Here is a 24,735-nt window from a genome sequence, read left to right as displayed (position 1 = left end):
ACTGGCTACTCTTCCAAAGGCCTGGAGCATCCAGGTCAGGTGGCTTACAACTCCAGCTCTAGGGGACCCCAGCTGCCTCTACAAACACTTCAGTGTATGTGTGCATGCCCACACATGTACACTCATGTGCGCGCTCGCGCACACACACACACATACACACACACAAGTTAAATATAATATAATAAATGTTTTTATATATTAAATTATAATTTAATTTTGTATTATATATTAAATATAAAGAAAATGTCTATTATTCATTATTATGTGACTATTCGCAGGGAAACACTGGCAGCCCATGCTGTGTGATTCTTATTCTACACATTAAATCATTAATTATACACTAATTCAGCTGGTATCAGTCAGGTAATCAATGTCTTGTGTGATGTTTCATAAAGGTTAATTTGCTGTAAGTGTCTCTACTCTCAGTTTCTCTAGTTATCTTAGATTAGTTACAAATGATTTATGAGCCAGAACTAGTTTGTGGATCCTGGTTTGAGCAATGCTGGTTTACTTGGACTGTCTCACTTGGACCTGACGTAGAGTCTCACACCATTCAGCCATACATCACCAATGGCTCTCACACCATTCAGCCATACATCACCAATGTCTCTCACACCATTCAACCACATATTACCAATGGCTCTCACACCACTCAGCCATACATCACCAATGGCTCTCACACCATTCAACCATACATTACCAATGGCTCTCACACCATTCAACCACATATTACCAATGGCTCTCACACCACTCAGCCATACATTACCAATGGCTCTCACACCATTCAGCCATACATCACCAATGTCTCTCACACCATTCAACCATACATTACCAATGGCTCTCAGACCACTCAGCCATACATTACCAATGGCTCTCACACCATTCGACCATACATCACCAATGGCTCTCACACCATTCGACCATACATCACCAATGTCTCTCACACCACTCAGCCATACATCACCAATGGCTCTCACACCATTCGACCATACATCACCAATGTCTCTCACACCACTCAGCCATACATCACCAATGGCTCTCACACCACTCAGTCATACATCACCAATGGCTCTCACACCACTCAGTCATACATCACCAATGGCTCTCACACCATTCAGCCATATATCACCAATGTCTCTCACACCATTCAACCACATATTACCAATGGCTCTCACACCACTCAGCCATACATCACCAATGGCTCTCACACCATTCAACCACATATTACCAATGTCTCTCACACCATTCAGCCATACATCACCAATGGCTCTCACACCATTCAACCATACATTACCAATGGCTCTCAGACCACTCAGCCATACATTACCAATGGCTCTCACACCACTCAGCCATACATCACCAATGGCTCTCACACCATTCGACCATACATCACCAATGTCTCTCACACCACTCAGCCATACATCACCAATGGCTCTCACACCACTCAGCCATACCTTACCAATGGCTCTCAGACCACTCAGCCATACATCACCAATGTCTCTCACACCACTCAGCCATACATCACCAATGTCTCTCACACCACTCAGTCATACATCACCAATGGCTCTCACACCACTCAGTCATACATCACCAATGGCTCTCACACCACTCAGTCATACATCACCAATGGCTCTCAGACCACTCAGTCATACCTTACCAATGGCTCTCACACCATTCAGCCATATATTACCAATGGCTCTCTGGACACTTAGCTTATATTTGTACTCATGAAAAATCATTGATATATATTACATGGAGTAGATGATACCTTTTTAAAATATATTACTTTGTATTCTTTACAGTATACATATATATATGTACATGTATATGTACATATGTGTGTGTGTGTGTGTATGTGTGTGTGTGTGTGTGTGTGTGTGTCTTTGTTTGACTGTATTTATTTCAAGATGTCCCCACTCCAGGGTTGTAATTTGTTTTACAAATTGACTAGTAATGAGTCTAATAATGAGTTGACATTAGCTTCTTCAGGCATGAAAATTTAATAGATGTGTGCAGACCAGCTAGAATCCTTTCATGTGCTTTCATAGTCAAAGTTCCTTGAAGTACAGCATACTCAGAGCCATGTTTCTGTGTTGCTGTACATACCTGTTCTACATGTGTATGAATTGATTTTTTTTAGATACCAGTTAACAGGATCTGGACATCAGCCCCAGTATAAGTAAAACTCCATTGTCATCATGGCGGGGTGCATGGTGGCATGCAGTCAGGCATGGTGCTAGAGCAGTGGCTGAGAGCTACGTCCTGATCCATAGGCAGCAACCAGAAAGAGCAAGACATTGGGGCTGACATGGGTTTTTGAAACCTCAAAACCTATCCCCAGTGACACACTTCCTCCAACAAGGCCACACCCACTCCAACAAAGCCACACCTCCTAATCCTTCTAATCCTTTCAAACAGTTCCACTCCCTGGTGATGAAGCATTCATATATATGAACCTGTGGGGGACGTTCTTATTCAAACACAACAGCAGTCACTCTTCTACCAGCCAGAAAAAGGAGATTCCTTCTCGGCTAAAATTCACATTGAAGAATCTGTTTTCAGTCAGGCTCTGCTACTTCCTGTCTGTGTGGCCTTGGGCACATGAGTCAGCCTCACTTGAATCTGTTTCATTTCTACAAATAGACACTGTTGTGGATTGGATGTGAAATGTCTCTATAAACTCACAAATACTTGCTCCCTAGACAGTTGCACTATTTTGAAAGGTTGTAGAAACATTTGAGGGTGGAGCCTTATAAGATGAATTGCTAAATGATTTTATTAATTAAAAAACCTGGAACCAGATACCGGGGTGAAAGCTGAAGGATCAGAGAAGCAAAAAGAAGCCAGTCATGTTCTTACCGCTAGAAGTGACCATTACTAGAGGCCCAGCATGGCCTAATGGCTTAAGACTGCCTACTGGTCCTACTTGAAGGACTCCTGCCCTCCCACCCCCAGGATGCTTACACCTTTGTGGTTTTGGCCAGCCTATTGCTCACTTCCTGAAGAAAGCCCTCTAGGTACCCTGGCTTCCAAGCAGCAGTAAGTGCCCAACTGTGTCTTGACCCCCAAATGCTGTCCCCACTTAGGTAGGTATCCTGAATCCTGGCAGTAGCCATTGATAACTTGCATCTGGGTAGTTCATGAGTGCGCAGGGCAGGAAGAAGGGAAATTGAAACGAAAAATAGAATGAAGAGAGAGGGGAGTGGGGGAGGAACACAGACAGGGAGCAGAGAGAAGGTTACAAGGAGCCAGAGAGGAGAATCTGCAGGTCCTGGTCACCACAAACAGTTCCAGAGAACTGTCTAGTCTTCAGAGTCAAGGGACTCAGACTCTAGGCTTAGAGCTGTAGCATTTGTCCACTGATAAGGGCCAGAAGCCCCAATATCCGAGGCCCATATGGTGACTGTAACACTGGCAAGGCAAAGTCTTCCATATCTACTCTGTATAACATAAGAAGATTCCGGGAAGAGTATAAGAACCTTCATCCAACTGATGGCTGACTCTGCCTGCTGCTAACCTTACCTTATAAACTGAGTTGGCTACAGATGTGCAATAGGCATTTACAAAGAACATTGGGTAATATGTGACAGCTCAAAGCTGTATTTGAAAATCTAGTGTTCTTTAAATGCGTTGTCCTATTTGTATCCACAGTAAAACTCACCTGTATTTCGTGGCCCACTTGCATTATCTGACACAATAGCGCTCAACCTTAATTTTCTATTACAACTCTGGCTTTATTTCTCTTTGACTAGTCTGGGTGAGTCCTCTGTTTCTTAAAGTTCATCAAATGATTTTTGCTATGTAGTCAGGCTTGAAATTCCTTGGTTTGGTGATTTGAATGAGAAAATTCCACCATAGGCTCCAGGATTTGAATACTTCCCCTGCTGGTGGCGCTATTTGGAGGAAGTTCAGGGGTTGAGGCCTTGCCGGAGGAAGTAGGTCACTAGGCTTGGAATTTAGATAGCCTTACCCTGTTTCCCGTTCTCTCTCTGCTTCCTGATCTCTCTCTGCTTGAGGTTGTGAGCTCTTAGCCTCTGGCTGCCATGGCTGCCATGGCAGCCACTTGATCTGTTTACCTCCTGTGATGGCCCCTTATCACTCTGGAACCATAAGCCCCAATAAATTCTTTCTTCCATAAGCTGCCTTGGTCATAGTATCTTATCCACAACAACAGGAAAGCAACTAATATACTTAGTCTGTTATTAGGGCCAGTGAATGTTTTCTGAGAAAAACCAGATAGTGAATGTCAGATTTGAAGGTCATATATAGTTACATTGACTTTGGATATTGGGACCATAGTACGAAGGTCCTTGCGCCATACATCTCCAGAGAAACCAGAAAGTTAAGCATGTAGGATTGTCTTTCCAATGAGAAAGATGTGAAAAATAAACTCTGTTCTTCCATCTAGAAAGCTGGGAATTGATTACTAGCCTGCTGCTCTGAGTTATCTGCTGGGATAAACCATATGCAGCTCTACAGCTGGGACTGGAGGTGGCTAGTGACCTAAATGACCCTTCCAGCCAGGGGCTCCCCAGTCTTCTAAAATCAGGACCTTAGATACCTAATAGTCTAAATGACCCTTCCAGCCAGGGGCTCCCCAAGCTCCCACAACCAGGACCAGAGGTAGCTAATAGTCCAAATGATCTCTATGCTACCTGTATTACTGAGATCAGGCCAGACGGTTCCTTGTAGTACAGGTAGCCTATCGATAGAACCCATCTTCTTGGAAGAAATGACATGAATTCTGAGTTGAGTGTCAATGTGCTTTCTTGTGCCCTGGGGATTGAACTACACCAGGTAACTTTTTCCAAATTGTACTATGTTATAAATATGCTGACAATGAATCACCTGGTTTCACACTTCTTAGAAGTCTTGATCCAGGTTGACAAAGTCTATCTGAACTGAATTTTCATTCCCATCTCTTTGTGCCATTCACTTCCCTGCCTGACACCTACAGAGATTCCCCCCCAACCTTGGAGAACAAAAATAGCCATAGGCAAGGAGGGGTGTCTGTGTTCCAATGGCATTCCACTAGACTCTGAAATTTGAATTTATGTAGTGTCATATGCCAGAAAATGGTCTTTTTATGTTTCTCAACTATTCAAAAACACCCTTGTGTCCTTGGAGGTAAGAAAACAAGTAACACGTAGGATTTGCCTGGTCCAGCCTTTTAGTTTGTATCTGTGTTCCTGTTTCAGTTTGGAAGCATCAAGCATTTTGTTCCCTAGATTGCAATAGCATTGAAAATAAGTCTTAGTAATTTTTTGTTTGTTTCGGTTTTTTGAGACAGGGTTTCTCTGTATAGCTTTGTGCCTTTCCTGGAACTCACTTGGTAGCCCAGGCTGGCCTTGAACTCACAGCGATCCACCTGCCTCTGCCTCCCGAGTGCTGGGATTAAAGGCGTGCACCACCAACGCCCAGCTAGTAATTTTTAAAAATTATTTTATGTGCTTGGATGTTTTTCCTGCATGCATGCCAGTGTATCATCCGTGTGCCGAGTGCTCTTGGAAGCCAGAAGAGGGCATTGAATCCCCTGGAACCAGAATTACTGACCGTCGTGAGCCATCAGTGCTGGGACTTGAACCCTGGTCCCCTGGAAGAACTCTGAACTGCTGAGCCATCTCTTCAGGGCTAACACTGAATGTCATCAAAACATTTTAAAACGTAGCAATGCTTGTCTTTAGAAACTGTAGCTCTTGTCTTATTTGGTATAGGTGTAGCAAGCCCGGCCTAAATGGTTTAAAATCATATGAAAGAGTAAAGGCAGGCTTAGTTACATGCATGCTGCTCTCCTCAGCCATTAGTGCACACATTCATTTTTCTGTTCCGTTATTCTCGGTATCAGTGAATGAATGATATCTTGCCTCAGGACGACAAGACAGCTGTAGAAGCCCCAGACACCTCATGCAGATATGACATCCAACAAAGAATACTTCATGGTTTTTGTGCTTTTGTATTGGATTTTTTTATGTGTATACACATGTGTGGGTACCTGTGTGTTTACATGCACATCAAGGCTGAAGTTGAATATTGGGTGTTTTCTTTAATTGCTCTGTACATTATAATTAAAAAACATTTTTTTTGAGATAGAATCTCTCACTGAAACCAGACCTCACCAGTTTGAGTAAACTATCTGCTAGCAAGCCTCAGAGATCCCCTTGTCTCTGCCTCTCCAGTGCTGGTAGAGTACCAAATAACAGACCTTTTAATGTGTGTTCTTGGCAATCAAACTCAGGTCCTTTTGCCTGCCTGGCAAACACGTTACCGAGGGAACCATCTCCTTAGCCCAGTGTGTTTGTTTGTTTGTTTTTGGTTTCTTGAGACAGGGTTTCTCTGTGTAGCTTTGCGTCTTTCATGGAATTCACTTGGTAGCCCAGGCTGGCCTCAAACTCACAGAGATCCGCCTGGCTCTGCCTCCCGAGTGCTGGGATTAAAGGCGAGTGCCACCACTGCCCAGCCGGCCTGTGTGTTTGTTTTTAAAGGCAAGCTTTTCTAGGAGAAGCCCCTTTACCTTACAGATCTTCCCTTAAGTCCCGAGACCAGATCCGTCAGTTGTGATGCTGTTCTTCTCTGTGTTCGGAATGGGTCTGTCTTCATAGGATGGTTTCAAGATCCCAGAACCAATCAGAGTTCTGATGGTGAAAAAGAAAGGAAGAGAGGAAAGGGGGAAAGAATCAGCTGGGAATTGATTACTAGCCTGGTGCTCTGCGTTATCTGTTGGGATAAGCCATATGCAGCCCTATAGCCAGGACCGGAGGTGGCTAGTGACCTAAATGACCCTTCCAGCCAGGGGCTCCCCAGTCTTCTAAAATCAGGACTGGAGATACCTAATAGTCTAAATGACCCTTACAGCCAGGGGCTCCCCAGTCTTAGGTCAGAACCCTTTGTAGAAGGCTGTGTACTTAGATCTTCACTGCGCTTGGTCATTTCTTTCTTTCAAAGACCCTTAGAGAATTTTTTATTACAAGATATTTCCTTAAAAGAAATTCTATTGATTTTCTGCTTTCATAGGTTATATTTGTTTTAGTTTTCAAAGCTAAAACCATTATTCCTATCAGATTACATTTTAAAAGCAAAGTGCCCTATTTTTGCCTACTTGGTTGTTTTCCTAAAATCTGTAACACTGCAAATATGACATAAAAATATAAAAAAGACAAAAGCTGCACTGTTTTGATCATCTGGATTCCTCAAAGCATTGTCTAATTTATATTGTAAAAACAACCAAAGTTGTTTTTAATAAAGTATATTAATGAGTACAATTTTTTTTAAGAATTCTGTCACACACACACACACACACACACACACACACACACACACACACACACACACACCGTCTACTTTGTGTTCTCCATGGCTCTTGTGACCCACCTCCCAAGTGCGAACACTACTTCCCCAATTGAAAACCATCAAGGCAGACTGTTATTAACCCTACTCTGGCCTGCAGTAAGAGCCCCAAACCCATGAGGAGTGTGGGCTGCAATCCCACGTGAATGATATTTGTGGCAAACACATCTCTTGTTACAGAAGGCACTCCTTCTCAGGACATAGAAGCCAGGCTTCTGGTCATAGTTCTGCCTTTACAGGTCTATTACAGTGACCACATGACTTAGCTCTAGTTTTGATGTCTATAAAGCCAGGGTTGGGATTATGTGGTTTACAAGGTTTCTGTTAGAGGCAAATCTGTTCCATTTAACCATGTGACCCCAATTTTTTGACCTTTATTTCCAGTGGTGAAGACGACAGCAGAGTCCATGGTGGTGTTCTAGTGCAATACAGTGGTGCTATACAGTGTGTGAAAATGATATAGCATGAAAAATACTAAGACAACGCAAGATTATAGTAGCCGGCACGTCTACATAGCACTTGTGCCCCGGGAGACATTCCCATGGAACCCGGACAAATTCCATCCCCGCTCCAGAAACTGAACCAGAGGACAAATATGACAGCCATACAAAAAGGAAATAATACTAGAAAGGGTTATTTTTTTTTAACTAAAATATTTGCAAACCTCTGTGTCTATTTATACTGAAATACAGACCATGACTATTTACAGTACAATTTTTCCCGAAGCTCTAGGGAGATCTTCTGTTCTTCTAGAACTCTCAATGTTTCTTGAAATGGTCACAGAAGTAAAGCTAAGAGATCCTGCAAAACTGATTTAGGAAAACAAATTTCACATGGAGGTAAAAGCAGTGGCCTTTAGCTGGTCCAGCCTTTTTTTCCTGACTCTTCAGAACCAAGTCCTAAGCTATAAATCAGTCATTTAGTTAAATTAGTCATCCGACTGCTCATTTCTTTTCTCAGCACGTAACTTTTCCAAGTTTCTGAGGGGTGTTACTGATTTAGGGGAGCTCAGCTATATCTAAGGACCTGGGGCAATCTCTTCCCTAAGGAACTGGGAAGTAGGTAAATATGGTCCCTGGAAAGTAGCCTAGGGTAGGGCTGCAGTGAGTCTCATTGGGTCTGGGTGGCCTCTCTTTCCCCGTTTGGTCTGTAAGAATCGGGAATATTTTTTAAAGGGTTTCCAGAGCTTTTGCTCCTCTGGTCAGGGTGACTCTTCTCCATTCTGAGGCTCCGGGTCCAGGATGTCTATCCCAGGAGGGTTCCCGGTGGCTTCTTCATAGGAGGGTGGCAGACAGGTCAAGTGCAGGGTCCCAAAGACCGGCAGTGGAGAGTAGGGGACACTCTGCTCGCTGCCCCAAGGTAGGCTGGGCAAGAAGTCAGTCACCTCTCCAGAAGGGGACTCTGGGAGGTCGATGCTGAACACCTGGCCTTGGGGCCGTGGGGTCTGGCAGCGTCTGTACAGGAAGAGCAGCAGGAAGGCCAAGAAGAGCATGATGGTGGCCGGAAGCAGGATGCACAGGAAAGGCTCCACATCCGCCTGGGTGGAACTCAGCTGCTGGGTGCCCTGAAGGAAGGAATGAGGGGAGTTCAAACATGAGGGAAGGTGGGCCTTGCAAGTGTAGCTCATGGACCCCTCGGTGAAATAGTATATGAATGACATCCCCAAAGTGTGCATTCAGAATTTCCAAGCACACACTGATACCAAAGTTAAAAAGTTAGAATGCCTTTACTTTGGTAGTCTAAGAATAATATACCTCTTATTCTCTTCACTGGGAATCCTTATCATTTATCTACTTACTTTGTTTAATATTAGGTCAACAGTGTTTTTTGTTGGCACAGGAGACTCACATAATGTTCATCTTTAATTCTGGAGCAAAATTTCGCATGGTTATAAGTTCATACCACATGTGAATAATTAACGAGTTCAGATTTGATAGCTGCACTTAAGAGTTATAATTAAGCCCGATTATGTAATATTGGTATGACAAATATAGAATTGAAAATTTATTGATTTAGATATTTATTTATTTATTTTTATTTATTTATTTATTTATTTATTTTTTGAGCTAGGGATCGAACCCAGGGCCTTGCGCTTGCTAGGCAAGTGCTCTACCACTGAGCTAAGTCCCCAACCCTATTTTTATTTTTGTAGGACATGTTGAGACAGAGTCTTGCTATGTAATCCTGGCTAGATTTGAACTTGTAGAGATTCTCTTTGCCTCTGACTCCTGGGTGCTGGGATCATAGATATACACCTGTGACCTGAAGGTTTCTGAAATTTTAAGAAAAAAGAATTCACACATAATCCAACATGGTGACTCAAATCTGTAATCCCAGCACTAGGGGAGGGGAAGGGGTAAAAGGAGGAGGAGAATGAGTCTAGCTTTGGCTACATAGCGAGTTTGAGATCAGCCTGGGGTACATGAGTCAAAACACACAAGCAAATTACAAGTAAATTCCCATACAACCTAAAAGATCGTAATTTTGTAGTGTTAGCTAAAATAATAATAATAATAATAATAATAATAATAATAATAACAATAATAATAGTTCCCAATGGAGTAAATAATATGAATTGATGCTTAAATAGCAGAGTTGAAATGCAGCCTAAAAATACTGCTATAATTGCATGTATATTGTTTTAAGATCGGGTGCTAAGAATGTATTTCAAAGTTTCTGTATTATATCAATAAAGCACAAAGTAAAAATGCAAATATCTGTAATCATGGGGAAGCAAATATTTTAAAGGTGAAAATGTGTTTAAAATAGTAATAGTAATAGTAATAATAATAATAATAATAATAATAATAATAATAAAGAGGACTGGAGAGATTACTCAGAGGTTAAGAGCATTGTGTGCTTTTTGAGACGTTCTGAGTTCAATTCCCAGCAACCATTTGGGGGCTCCCAACCATCTGTAATTAGATCTGATGCCCTCTTCTAGTGTGCAGGCAAAACATGCGTATGGAACACTGTATACATAATAAGTAAACAAATCTTTAAACATAAAGAAAGGAGGAAAGAGAAAGAGAAAAAGAAAAAGAAGCAAATGAAATAGCAAGCTCTGGCTGGAGAGATGGCTCAGCGGTTAAGAGCACTGGCTGGTCTTCCAGAGGTCCTGAGTCCAATTCCCAGCACCCACATGGTGGCTCACAACCATCTGTAATGAGATCTGGTGCCCTCTTCTGGCCTGCAGGGATATACGCAAACAACACTGTATAAATAAATAAATAAATAAATAAATAAATAAATAAATAAGTAAATAAATAAATAAATCTTTTAAAAATTTGTTTAAAAAAATGAAATAGTGGGCTGGAGAGATAGCTCAGAGGTTAAGAGCACAGGCTGATCTCCCAGAGGTCCTGAGTTCAATTCCCAGCACCCACATGGTGGCTCACAACCATCTGTAATGAGATCTGGCGCCCTCTTCTGGCCTGCAGGCAAAACACTGTATACATAGTAAATAAACCTTAAAAAAAATGAAATAGCAAGCGCATCTCGTAAGCATAGTAGGCATAGGCACGACCATGAGAGTTGATACTCTCCCTTCTCACTTTTACTTTTGGAGTTCTGTCTGATTTTGAAGGGCAGGACACCTGGCTCATCTTGCTTTGTGTGGATAATCTTTCCTTATTCCCTAAAGACTTTACAATGTGTGTTCTTCTGGCTCAAAACTAAATGGTTGATTCTGTGCTTACACTGCCAGATATTTTATTCTTGGTAATGTATGAATTCAGATCTTTTAGCTCAAGCAGCCTCAAAACCAAAGGCCTTCTTAAGAAGCAGAGCAGCTGTGATCTTTGGGCTGGACAGCTATCGTTTTGAAATCCCTCTCCTCTGTGATCAGGGAGAACACTTACCCTCTCTGGACATGAGTTTTCTCCTTTTGGTAATGGAAATAATGGTGTTTGATTTTGAGGATTAGCAAAGGAACGAATTGAATTATTGTGCATGAAGATCTCAGTGGATGGTGAGTCTTTATCTTCATGTTTCAGGGGACTCAGATTTACTAACAGTAAAATACTGAAGACAGCTGGGCGGTGGTGGTGCACACCTTTAATCCTAGCACTTGGGAGGCAGAGGCAGGTGAGTTCCAGGACAGCCAAGGCTGTTACACAGAGAAACCTTGTCTCAAAACAAACAAACAACAACAACAACAACAACAACAAAACCCAAAACAAAAACAAAAACAAAAATAAAAAATAAAAAATAAAAAATAAATAAATAAATAAAATACTGAAGACAACCAGGAGAAACCTAGAAATTGTACTGATAGGCTAGAAAATATGATGAGCATAAAACCTAGCACTACTAAATTCATATTTATTATGTATATATGTATATATTCAGAAAAAATAATAATATATTTTGTGTGTGGTTACTATTTTTTTAAACTAGAGATTTCTTTTGTTTTCTTCTATATAATCTAGTTTAATATCAGAATAATGTACTTACAATCTATTGTGACATTATATAGGCCATTGATTATAAAAGTATAAGAATTCATGAAACTATAAGGAATCCATTGAAATAACAAATCAAATTCGAGTAGAAAAGAAAGTTAACTATAACTGGTTTTCTCTTTCTAGTTTAATCATTAATATGTTAAAGCTACCATCACCTTTAAAATAATTATCACTCCAAAAAACACAGATCATTTTTTGCAATGTGTTTTAAAATTTATTCTATATCAATAACAGATGATAATGGCTTATGGTCTACTATCGTCATCAAATTTTAAATTCTCCATTACACCTGATAAATTTAATATGCACTGGATACAAAGATACTTAATGTTCTATTTAAAAGATTTTATGTAACAGATGCTGTTGTGTACAATGATGCCACATTTAATATTATCAATATTAGTTTCAAAACACTGGGAAAGGAAAAATAATACAGTCTTAAATGAAATCATCATTATTGTTGGTTGATTACTTTTATCTAAATACTAAGTAGTATTAGAAGTGTTTTTGTTTTGTTTTATTATTTAACATGCAGAGTACTACAATCTCTTGAGACAAAGTACTCTATTTTTCCACTTAGGAAAATTTCAGAGTTGTAGGACAAATACATTATAGTATTCTTAATTTCTTTATTTGATTATTCATGTTATGATTATTGAAATTGTTGTGTGCCCTTAATATAGAAAAGTTATTATTCCTGCTAAACAGCTGTAAAATCCTTTCCTGTACTCCAACTCACTTCTTAACTTCTGAAAATTTTCTGATGTTTGTGCTTACTTAAGGGACATTTTAGAAAAATACTGAGATTAAGGTATAACATGTGAAGGATCTATCTTTCTATATGGCAGTATGCTTTTCTATAAATTCAGGTTTAGGACATTTTAAACACCAATTTCTCCAGCTTTCTAGAAAATGAGAAAATAAGTTTATTTCCCTTTCTTATGTGGTCAGCATGCCATTTATTTAGCATGATTGTAGCATCTTTGTTCTTAGATTTCTATATTTTTTCTTCAATGTTGCTCAGACTAACACTCTTTTGGTGATTTGCCAGACAACTCCAAGCAGCTGCTATATTTCTTAGTAAAAGAGAAAACTCCTTAATCCCCTGCCCTCCTTCCTGAAGGCTGAAGATGCTAGGTTTCTGTGAACTGTTAGACAGATGCTCACTACACAGCCAGGAACAACAGCCTAACCTCTTAGTTTGTATACAGTGTCTAGACATTGCACACTGAGCAAAGAACACAATTAAAACACATCAAAAAGCTCTTGGTTCCTAGCCTCAGGTGTTCTTTGATCTATAATTGATAGAACAAATATTCCTATGATACATTGGTGATTGCCAAGCCCTCCCCAAACTCTCAATCTGTAATTGATAGAACAAATATTCTTATGATACATTTGTGATTGCCAACCCCCCCCCCTCACATTGCTTCTTACAGACTGCTAATTAGAGAACTCATATTTTTATTATATCAATTTAATACTCAATGTGGCCACTAAGTTTTAAAATCTGAAAATACAGGCATTGTTGGATTAAAGATCTAAGTAACATACTTTGGGGGAAGAAATGGCTGAATCCATAGATACAGACCTGCAGCTGGGTCTCCAGAAGTGGCAGGCTTGGTTCGCTGGTTAGCCACTCGTACGTCCCCCGGCCAGCATGGCCAAACTTCTTCCAGCTGCTGCCCAGCAGTCCCCTCATGTTTCCATCTGCTGATGCCCTGGCCACCCTTCCACCCTGCTGTCCAGATGCCACAATGCTGCTTGCTCTTGGCTGGGATTCCGGGTGGGTGTGTTGGTAAACCTGTCTTCTGATATGGTAACAGGGAAAATAGTCCAAGCAGAGGGACTTCTCCAGACTGGCTTTAAACTCAGTGCTTTTGGATTGGTTTTTGTGGGCTTTCTCACCAGCAGGGTTGGAAAATGTTTAGAAATGGGACAGATTCCAGGTTTGTTTCCTGCCTTGCACTGTTACAAAGTATGGTCTTGTGCTCTGGGTGCATCAAGAGCTGTTCAGATTTAGATGTAACTAAGACCCGCCTCCTTTCCTTACCATTTCCTTCTCAGAGACATATCTGATCAAGCAAAACCACACAGACTGAATTATCCTCAACGATTTCTGGATTCTATAGTACAGAACGGCAAAGAGGTTTTTGGTAGAGAAGCAAGGGCCATTAATAATTCTTTACTGAATTATTTAGATGAAAGATGCTTAATGATAAAATTGTACAGAAGCCAGGCAGACAATAGCTAAGATTGTTTGGATGTGATGTTTGCTGATTTCATTTAAAAAAAAAAATCAAATTACCAGTATCTAAATAGCCTTCCTTCTGATTATCTTGTAAACTTTATACAAATACTGACAATAAGCTTCAAATACGAGGTTTTCAGATGGAATGTTTTCTAGGCTAACTTGGGGATATTTAATTACACGTGTGTGCTAATTAATATTTGGAGCATTGTCTTAACCTGTTTATGCTACTGTAACAGAATAGCTAAGAGTGCGGAACTCATGAAGAACAGAAGGTCACATGTTACAGATCTGAAGTCAGCAAAGTCTGATATCAAGGTGCTAGCATTTGGTACGTGGTGAGGAGATGTTTCCTGTGTCCTCACATGGTGGAAGTTAGAAGATCTGGCTAGTCATAAAGCTGTGTGATACCTTCACAAGGATATCAGTCCTACTCAAGGAAAGAGATGACATCATGGCCTAATGACCTCTGAGGCCCACCTCTCAATTCTGTCACATTGACAATACCTAAATTTGGGAGGGGCCACATTCAAACCACAGCAGACATGGTGGTTGAGATGAAGTAATTATCACAGACTTAAATATTTCTTAACTTGGACTTTTTTCTCCTTAATTAGAATTATCATCTGTTGGTCCATGGTGGCCTATGGCTATGTTTTAGGCAGTCATAGGCTTATAGATAGGTGCAATTTGTTGGGGAGTACTCATAGTTACTGTTGACTTTTCAAAGACAGCTGTCCTGCCTAGTATAACTTAGTCCTTGCCTAATTTACTTGTGTTGGGAATGTTTGCTTGGTTTCCCAGTGCTGTGCCAGTATCTTCATATACAAGTCTCTCCTGCCTTATCCTTTTATTTATTCTGTTTATTGTGCAGTTAGCTGACCTTGTACTTTCAGTTATGACACTGCCTTGTTTGTTGACACATTATACCAGAAGCATCCAGCCCCCTGCACCTGGTTGTGTGGTACTGTTCCTAGGGAGATGTGACCAAATGGCTACTCACCCCAGATAGGAAACTGATCACAGACTAAAGTAACTATACCACCAAAGTCCAACATGCTAACCAGTTTGTTTTATTAGGTTAATTACAACAATAAGAGCTATTTACAGGAGCAGAAATGACAACTGTATCACCAGAGTCCACCTCAACGTAGGTGGCAGATCATGACACCTAGAAATCTGAACTGCACTGAAGGAGAAGCCTGCACAGTAGGGAACCCTGTGTTAGGGTGAGGTGTATAATTTTAACTGGGCACGTTAATTAGGTGAGCCAAAGAAGGCTTTTTATTGCTAGACTTTAATATTGGGACAGCTGGACCTTGGTAGTCAGCCTGTCTTTGTAAGTGAATGGAAGTGAAGGTGGAGAAACATGGATGCACAGATATTGAAAATAAAGGATGGGTGAGGGCTCAGCCCTAAAGGAGACATTTACAGCACTCTCTTAGGACTCAGAGAACATTGTGGAAGAGAGGCCGAAAGAAGGTAAGAGGTGGTAGATAGGAAGAAGGGCTGCGAATGCCATCTCCTAAGCACTTTATAGCCTTGTCAATTATGATCTTAAAGTAATGGTGCCTATTGACACCAGCACTACAGAAGTCAGACCCACCCAACTGTCAGCTATACATGGGAAGGGGGCTCATGGGGCTTCACCACTTACTGCTGAACTATTAGTAACTAACAGACCCTGGAAGATGGAGTAACATAGTATCCAGCTGTGAACCCATGAGGCTCTAATGCATAGTTCCAAACCCATGGTCACACAGAGAGCCCTAGGTAAGTTCTGTGGGACCCAAAACAGAACAAAAAAGTCATGAATATGAGAAAGAGATTTGTAGAGCAGAAGAGAGGCTGGCAGTAGTGGGGAGGGAATATAAAAGCCACTCTGAGGTAATGTTCTATGATTTCCTGCCTATAATTTCTACCCAAATTAGAATGAGGGGCTATTTCCTCTGAATTCCTGTAGCATGCTGGTTAATCTAATACCGGCGGTTATTGAGTCAACTACATATTCTTTCTAAAATAAATCACAGAGTTGTTAGTTGATTTATACAAGAACTCATTGAGGAGACACACACACAACCCTGACCTCTGCTTTGACTCAGGATTTTGTGAGCTATACTCAGCTGACAGACCCAAGGGCCTGGATTTGCTGCAGCCTTTCATACAGTTGGATTTCAACTCTAAAATCTATGTGGATTTTAATCATCAAACTTGGTGGTAGTGGTAGGTTTCTATTTTGTTTTCTTTTTAACCTTCATAACATATGCTTATTGTTAATGTTTTTACAGCAAAAGACAGAACATTTCCCTGTTTTTTTAAGTATATCTAAAATTTTAGTTTTGACAGCTTCATAGATGTGTATAATGTATTTTGATCAGATTATACGCACCCTCTGATTGCCTTCTCATCCCCTCCCCTCCTACTGAACCTTCTTCTACCCAGCAGGACCCCTACTTTAATCTCTTATGTGTATGGACCCACTGAGTTTAATTAGCATTGTTTACATGAGCATGGGTGGGGAGTTATTTATTGAAGCATGGGCAATTAACTAGTGGCTAGCTACATCACTGAAGAAAAGGACTCCCCCTTCTCAAGTAACTGCCAATGGCGTCTCAGGGGAGGGTGGGATTAATGAGCTCATTCTCCACCATGATGGAATGATAAAGGGCCAAGTCTCATGCAGGATATCTGTGATTTCATGAGTGCAAGAGATGGTATTGGTGCTCCATAAACCTCTTAGCCAGCTCACATTTCACTACCCAGAACTTTTTTTTGGGGGGGGGGATAGGGGGACTGAGGGGCAGTGAATCCATGACCCATAGTCTAGGCCAAGACTCTACTACTGAACTACACCCAGCTCTGCTCAGGACATTTACGGTTAACATTGACCGTAACATTAACATTTGGTGTTAATTACAATACTAGGGTTACTATCACATCGGCTCCTTCTAGTCTCCTTTAGAAAGCATGAATAGAGAACTGTATTTCCTATTGAATTGTTTGTCTTCTCAGACTTATCTTTCCCCACTTTCTTTTTCTTTCATCTCCTCGTGCTCAGTATTTGCAACAATGATTTTTAAAACAGCTGAGATTCCTAGATTTTTCTCATTATTCTTAGTTGTGAGTGGTTTACCTGCTGTATTTCATATGCTGCTCTTTGGGCTAGCAATGAAGAAAACTTCCTAAGACGCTAATAGGAGATTAAGATGAACCAAACAGAGTGTAAAATGGTAGACATTTCCCCCCCTATTAAATTTCTGAGCTAGCAAATACATTTGGATCTTAGTAAACAGATCAACACACTGTCTGAAGATGTGGTTACAGGAATTAAATACGCTTGTATCTGATTAGGGTGACAGACAAACTGATCAGCAGGCTGCAGGCACTGCTGTGACAGATCACCCTGCCTGAATCAGACTTCCATGGGGATCCAGGAGGTCACCCAAGGGTCACCTATCTGGCGTGGTCTTGCTGAAGGCTTGCCGTGATAATCTGGAAGGAAGGGACAGTTTGAATGAATCCACTGGTGACACGCATGAAAAAAGACTAAAGCCTGTGGTCATTTAAAAAGACAACAGCACAGAATGGTGATAATAGAAACTACCAATATGAAGTTCACTGGAAGACCATAAGCACTTATGAGATTGGAGGTTTTCATAGAAAATTAAAAGCTCTAAAGGAATGATTAACATAAAAGGGGAAATACTCCCATTGTTGGGTAAGAAAATTAATAGATCAAAGATACTACCATATTCACAATAACCAAGATATGGAATCAATCTAAGTATCTACTAATGATAAGTAGATTAAAAAATGGAGTATTATACACCATGAATGAACAGTCAGCCTTACAAAGAGAAATCATGTCATTTACAACATTTACAACAACCCAAGAAGATCTATGTAAAATAAACCAGGTGCTGAATGTCAAATATCACATAATCTCACTTACATGCAACATCTAGAAATGTTGAATATCCGGGAGCAAACCAGAAGGGTGGTGACTAGGTGCTGGGAGCCAGGGAGATCAGGAAGTCACTGGTCAGGGTATACAAATAGACATAGGCCAAGGGCTGTGAGGGACAGCATGAACCACAGCCAATAACAACAGCTGTACATACTTGAGCATTGCAGAGTAGATTCCCTACGTGCTCATGATGAACATGTGGGAAAGGGCAGACGAGAATGGTCTTAAGTTTCCAGTCAACCAATGCTGATGATTTTGTTCACTCTTACAATCACCATTTCAAAGATGGAAAACACTCAGAAATTTCCTTCTGCCTTTTTTTTTTTTTTTTGAAGTCTTTTCATTATTTTATCAGTTCCCCATTTTTTTAGTTCTATCTGCAGTGGAGAAATATTTTTTGAGATTTCATTTTACTTTTCTTTTTAGTATTATCAAGGAATAGGTTATGAAATTTATAAACTTATGACATTCTATAGCATGTATTTCCAAACATTTGGCATTTATCTTTTTACAGATGAAACCAAGGAAAATCTAGTCATATTTAAATTAGAATAACAATCACAAATGTTTCAAAATTAAATCAGTATTTTTTAAAGACTTATTTTATTGTACATGTGTGAGTGTTTTGTCGGCATGCATGTATGTACATCATGTGTGCAATTAGTCTCATCAGAGTCAGAAGAGGGTGTTGGATCCTCTGGAACTCGAGTTACAGGTGATTGTAAGCTGCTATGTAGGTGAAGCAAAATTCCCCAAACCACTGAATCATCTCTCCAGCCCCTAAATAAAAATTCTTGAATTGAAAACACTAGTAGGAAGATACGTTTTTATTGAAAACCTTTATCAAATTTGTCTATGCATATTTTGCTTTGAAAAAAGCTATTGCATAGTATTTGTACATATGTATGAGACAAAATGTGCTGTTTTGATTCTTGTTATGCATTGGTTATTTTTCAAGTGTAGTGAGCATGTCTACCACATTAAGTTTCATTATTTCTTCGTGGTGAGCACATCCTAAGTCTTCTCTTCTATTTTGGGAGATATAATGCACTATTACTAAATGTACTCAGTATTATACATAGAACACCAAAGCTGAGTGAGCATTGTAGTCACTGGTTGACCCCCCTGCACTGTATTTCCTTTACCCATGCATATGACTCAGAGTGGGTTAGATGGAGTGAGGAGCATCATCACTCATTTAACACCTCACTTATCTCATTATAATATGTAGCTGGTAGTTTTTTACTCTTTGGGGGCCCACCACCCAACTCCCAAATAAAAATACATGAAGGCTTATTCTTACTTATGAATGTCTGGCCTTAGCTTGGCTTGTTTTTAGCCAGCTTCTCTTAACTTATTCTGTCTACCTTTTACCTTCCTCTATCTCTGTATATCTTTTCTTTCCTTCTTGTTCCATGTCTGGCTGTGTGGCTGGGTGGCTGGCTCCTGGAGTCCTCCTCCCTTCCTTTTTTACTCCTTCCTATCTTCTCCTTCTGTTTATTCTCTCTGCCTGGCAGCCCCACCTATTTCTCTCTCCTGCCTCTCTATTGGCTGTTCAGCTCTTTAGTAGACCAATCAGGTGTTTTAGACAGGCAAAGTAACACAGCTTCACAGAGTTAAACAAATGCAGCAAAAAAGAATGCAACACATCTTTGCATAATTAAACAAATACTCCACAGCATAAACGAATGTAACACACCTTAAAATAATACTCCACAAAAATAATACTGTCTACTTCTGTCAAAAAGAAACAATACTAATATGAAAGAATTATTTTTATTTTGAAGATTAGGAAATAAAGAAAATAATTTTCAGGAGATTATATTACTCAAAAGAGCCAGGTCAGAATGTAATTGTACTTTACATTTGATGACGCCAAAGTGATGGAGACATGTCAGATGAATTAAATAATCTTGCCTTAACTGATTTCTGGTACTGTCATGTAGAGTCTTGGGTGGTCCTGAGAAGCTGCCTGAGGTCTAGGAGGCAGAGGGCATGAGAGCCTATTGGAAGAGCCATGGATGGAGCTTCCTTAACCCAGAATAGGTAGAGATTAATATCTTATAATTTGTATCATTTAAACACATTAGTGAGAAACACAGTCAAAAGTATGCGTGAACATCACATTAAAGAAATCAGAGACTGCTGGGCGGTGGTGGTACACGCCTTTAATCCTAGCATTCAGGAGGCAGAGCCAGGCGGATCTCTGCGAGTTCAAGGCCAGCCTTGGATACAGAGTTTGTTCCAGGAAAGGTGAAAAGAAACCCTGTCTCGAAAAACCAAAAAAAAAAAAAAAAAGAAAAGAAAAGAAGAAAATCAGAAACTTCATCTTGGAGTAGTTTGACCAGGAAGGAGCCCAAATTTGCATTCTCCACTTCTCTTGGTGTCTTCCATCTCTCTGTAGCTTATGGTTTCTGGCCTGTCTATAATCTGTATGAGTGTGCACCTGTGTGTGCCTGAATGCTGTATTGCTGTGTCTGTCTTTCTCTATGTTTTTCTCTAACAAAGGGCTTTTCACTCTTCTTTATCAATGGTACATGGGGAAGGAATGAGGGATGCTTTACAGAAATCTTTGAGTTTTACAAAGGATTAATTTTAATGGCTCCAGTTGACCCTGATTGACCCAGATAACAAACAGTAATATTAACATTATTTATCAAGTATTATCTGCATGCTGTTGTCAGCATCTGTGGTGAATAACTGTTGTATAAGCTCACTTTTGACTTGTTCATTATAAAAACCATGCATATAAATACACATGCATTGCTGTTTCAGTCAGGGGCATGGAAGAATACATAATATTAAATCTATGCAATCACTTAGGTTTTAAAATTAAATAATATGATTATTAATACTTGGGAAATCCAAGGCAAGTAAGGTTGGTTGTTCCATCGTTCTCTCAAAGGCAGGTTGCTGTGGGATGTTCTGTATGCTAAATGTGTTGCTCTGATTGGTTAATAAATATAACACTGATTGGCCAGTAGCCAGGCAGTAAATATAGGTGGGACAAGGAGAGAGGAGAATTCTGGGAAGTGGAAGGCGGAGTCAGAGAGATGCTGCCAGCTGCCACCATGACAAACAACATGTAAAGATACCGGTAAGCCACAAGCCATGTGGCAATTTATAGATTAATAGAAATGGGTTAATTTAAGATAGAAGAACTAGATAACAAGAAGCCTGCCATGGGCCATACAGTTTGTAAGCAATATAAGTCTTTGTATGTTTACTTGGTTGGGTCTGAGCAGCTGTGGGACTGGTGGGTAAGAGAGATTTGTCCTGACCATGGGCCAGGCAGGACTGGAGGAAACATCTACAGCAGGTTAAACAAACAGGTTCATTACACAATACCATAGCAGTCTTAAGTGATCTCAAGGTGTATTATTACATCAGCTCTGAGGTCCAGCAAAAGTTCTAGTCTCTTAGAATACATACTGGCTGGTTTTGTGTGTCAATTTGACACAAGCTGGAGTCATCAGAGAGGAAGGAGCCTTACTTGAGGAAATGCCTCCATGAGATCCAGCTGTAAGGTATTTTCTCATTTAGTGATCAATAGGGGAGGGCCCAGTCCATGATGGATGATGCCATCCCTGGACTGTTGGTCTTCAGTTCTGTAAGAAGGTGGACTAAGCAAGCCATGGGGAATAAGCAAGTAAGCTGCACCCCTCCATGACCTCTGCATCAGCTCCTCCCTCTGGGATCAATCCTGCCTTGTTTAAATTCCTGTCCTGACTTTCTTCAGATGAAGAGCAATGCGGAAGTATAAGCCTAATAAACCCTTGTAGTGGTATTGTGTTCCCCACAATATTGTGCACCCTAATAAACTTATCTGGGGTCAGAGAAGAGACAGCCACTAGATACAGAGCCACAAATGGTGGCTAGAAAATGGGAAGAGTAAGCCATAGCAGAAGTTGGGCGGTGGTGGTACATGCCTTTAATCCCAGCACTTGGGAGGCAGAGCTAGGCAGATCTCTAAATTCAAGGCCACTTTAGAAACAGCTAGGCATGGTGACACAGCCTTTAATCCCAGATATCCAGCCTTTAATCCCAGGAAGTGATAGCAGAAATCAGAAAGGTATATAAGGCCTGAGGACCAGGAACTAAGTTAGTTAAGCATTTGGCTGGTTAAGCTTATAGGCTTTGGAGCAGCACAGTTCAGCTGAGATTCATATGGAGGAGGACTCAGAAGCTTGCAGCCTGAGGAAACAGGATCACCTGAGGAACTAGCAAGGTGAGATAGCTGTGGCTTGTTTTGTGTCTCTGATCTTCCAGCGTTCACCCCAATAACTGGCCTCAGGTTTGTTCTTATTAATAATACTCTTTAAGATTCATGTAACAAACCCTTTCCTCCCCAACTTGCTTTTTGGTCATGATGTTTCATTGCAGCAATAGAAACCTTAACTAAGACTGAATGTAAGAGACATTTTCACAATAATTGTATACAACATGAATGAAATAAGCAAGCAGCATCATTACTAAGTGTGGGAAGAACTGACCATCATTGTACCCCCTTGAATTATGACTAGTTAGTTCTGGGGGATCTAAATCCAAAATTAAGGTGTCTGTGGGGAATTGTCGCTTGCTTCTGGCTAGCCTCTGACACTCTTTGTTAAAGTCTGTTTTTACTTAATTTCTTTTCAGAGTGGGCTCTGCACTACCCCCTGCATGCTTGGTAACTTTTAGCGTGAGTTCAGATTGTGGTGACCCTGATCTTTAGGAAATTGAAGAAATTAAATGAAATATTCTTTTTTTAGAGCTGATCTGTGTTAGGACTGCTGGGCAATCAGCCACCAGAAAGCACTACAGCCACATTGAAAAACTGAGGATGGAAAGTGGGTGATTCAGAAGCATTAGCTCTGTCTCCAGCCCCAGGGTGATAGTGGCACCTTTAATCCTGCTGCTTTCTGCTCAGGTTTCAGATTGGCTTCCCAGGCCTTGAGAAAGTAGCCCTATTCCTGGTGAGTGCTGCCAGCATCTAAATAAAACGAAGCATCAAGATAAACAAGACCCTTTGAGCAAACAACATTAAACAAGTGAACAAAACCCAAACAAATGCGCTGTGGGATGTCTTTCTCTATGCTATGAATCTATTACCATTGGTTAATAAAGAAGCTGCTTTGGCCTATAGTGAGGTAGGATATAGCCAGGCAGGAAATCCAAGCCGAGATAGAGGGAGAAGAGGGAGAAGTTAAGGAGATGCCAGAGAGCTGCCCTAGAAGCAAGATGTGAAAGTACCAGTAAGCCACTGGTCGTGTGGTGATACACAGATGAACAGAAATGGGTTAATTTAAGATGTAAGAGTTAGTAGTAAGCCTAAGCCATAGACCAAATAGTTTGTAATTAATATTAGGCCTCTGAGTGATTATTTTATAATCCCTGTGGGACCAAGTAGGACAGAGAAAAGTCTCCAGCTACACAATTGAGCAAAATCTCAGGCTGAGCAAAATGGAACCCAGACAGTCTGGGAAGAATCAGCTGCCTAATCTTGTGGGCAAGTTGACCTCTTATGTATGTCTGAAATATTTAAGGCATTTTCATCTTTCCCAGAAAGGGATTCCTCCATGTTGAAGTTCATTTATGTGTTTTGATCTTGTGTGATTTCATTCATTTTGTAAGGGTCTGAGAAAACACTGAAGACCCCAGACTCAAACAGTATTCAAAAACAAAGAGCATTTATTCTAGCACGTGGGCTAGAACACTTGTACAAAATGGCGATGGCCCTGAGGAGCATGCAGGCCCCTTTTAAGCATAACTCAGGGAATTTCAGGAGCAGTTAGGTCATCTCAAACATAATTGGTCAAGCAAGCAGCAGTTACACGAGTATCCTTTTAATTGGCTGAGGTTCAGTTTTACCATTTTTGGACATAGTTGAGCAAGTTTGGGTAAATCAGGACATGACTCAGAAGGGGGTTGCAGGATTTGTCCTTGAGACATTGTGGAGCTGACTCAGGCCTTGTACGAGCTCTCTCCCTGTCCCTGAATGTAAGGGTGGTGTTGATTAATGACCCTTTATATAGAAATATATAGAAAATATGCCTATATGCAATGTCTTTTACAGATATCAGGAAATGGACCTATATGTAATATCTTTCACAGTTTTAACAACTAACTATTGGGAACAAACTTATGATTTGTAAATTGAGTAAAATCTTAGATTTAGATGGAGTGCAATGGCAGCGAGAATATTATAAAAAAATGTAGGGTATAAGAATTATTCTTGGTTAGGAGCATATACTGTGTGGTTTCCCAGTGGTCAGGCAGGGGCTTTAGCAATATATTTATGCACCTGGAGTATCACTATTGAAATGCTGAGAAGCATGGCATTCATACTAAGTTCATGGCCAAAATTATCCAGATGAAAGCCTTTGAATTGAAATGTGCATTATTTAACAGTCCTATTTTGGGATATGCAATTGGGATACTGGTGATTTAATTTGGGGACACTGGATTTAAAATGCCAACTTTAATCTGTATTTCTATTTTAAACCTCATTCATTAAAAAGGAAAAACTAATATTCAGTACATTTAAAAAGTATTTAAAAAAAAGAAAAAAAGTATTTTTATTCAAAATAATTTTTTCATACAATATATTTGGATCACAGTTTCCCCTCCCTCATCTCCTCCCAAATCCTCCTCACCCATCCTAATCCACACCACCAAATAGGGAAATAAACAAACAAGCCAGAATAAAGCCAAACAAACAGAAAAAA

The 24,735-nt window shown here is 40.4% G+C and overlaps 1 protein-coding gene across 1 annotated transcript; it reads right to left on the bottom strand.

Annotated features, from left to right (window-relative positions):
- Window positions 1-8,545: 8,545 nt before the first annotated feature.
- On the bottom strand, window positions 8,546-13,512 carry Smim28 (small integral membrane protein 28). Its single transcript, XM_036168690.1, has 2 exons — window positions 13,402-13,512; window positions 8,546-8,908 (listed from the first exon to the last, which is right to left on the bottom strand). Exons 1-2 carry the CDS (start codon window positions 13,510-13,512, stop codon window positions 8,546-8,548), a joined length of 474 nt encoding a protein of 157 aa, XP_036024583.1.
- Window positions 13,513-24,735: the final 11,223 nt, after the last annotated feature.

Source organism: Onychomys torridus, chromosome 19, assembly GCF_903995425.1.
Source record: "Onychomys torridus chromosome 19, mOncTor1.1, whole genome shotgun sequence".
Taxonomy (NCBI): domain Eukaryota; kingdom Metazoa; phylum Chordata; class Mammalia; order Rodentia; family Cricetidae; genus Onychomys; species Onychomys torridus.
The sequence above is the reverse complement of the archived record's forward strand: the minus strand, read 5'-3'. Positions and strand labels throughout refer to the sequence as shown.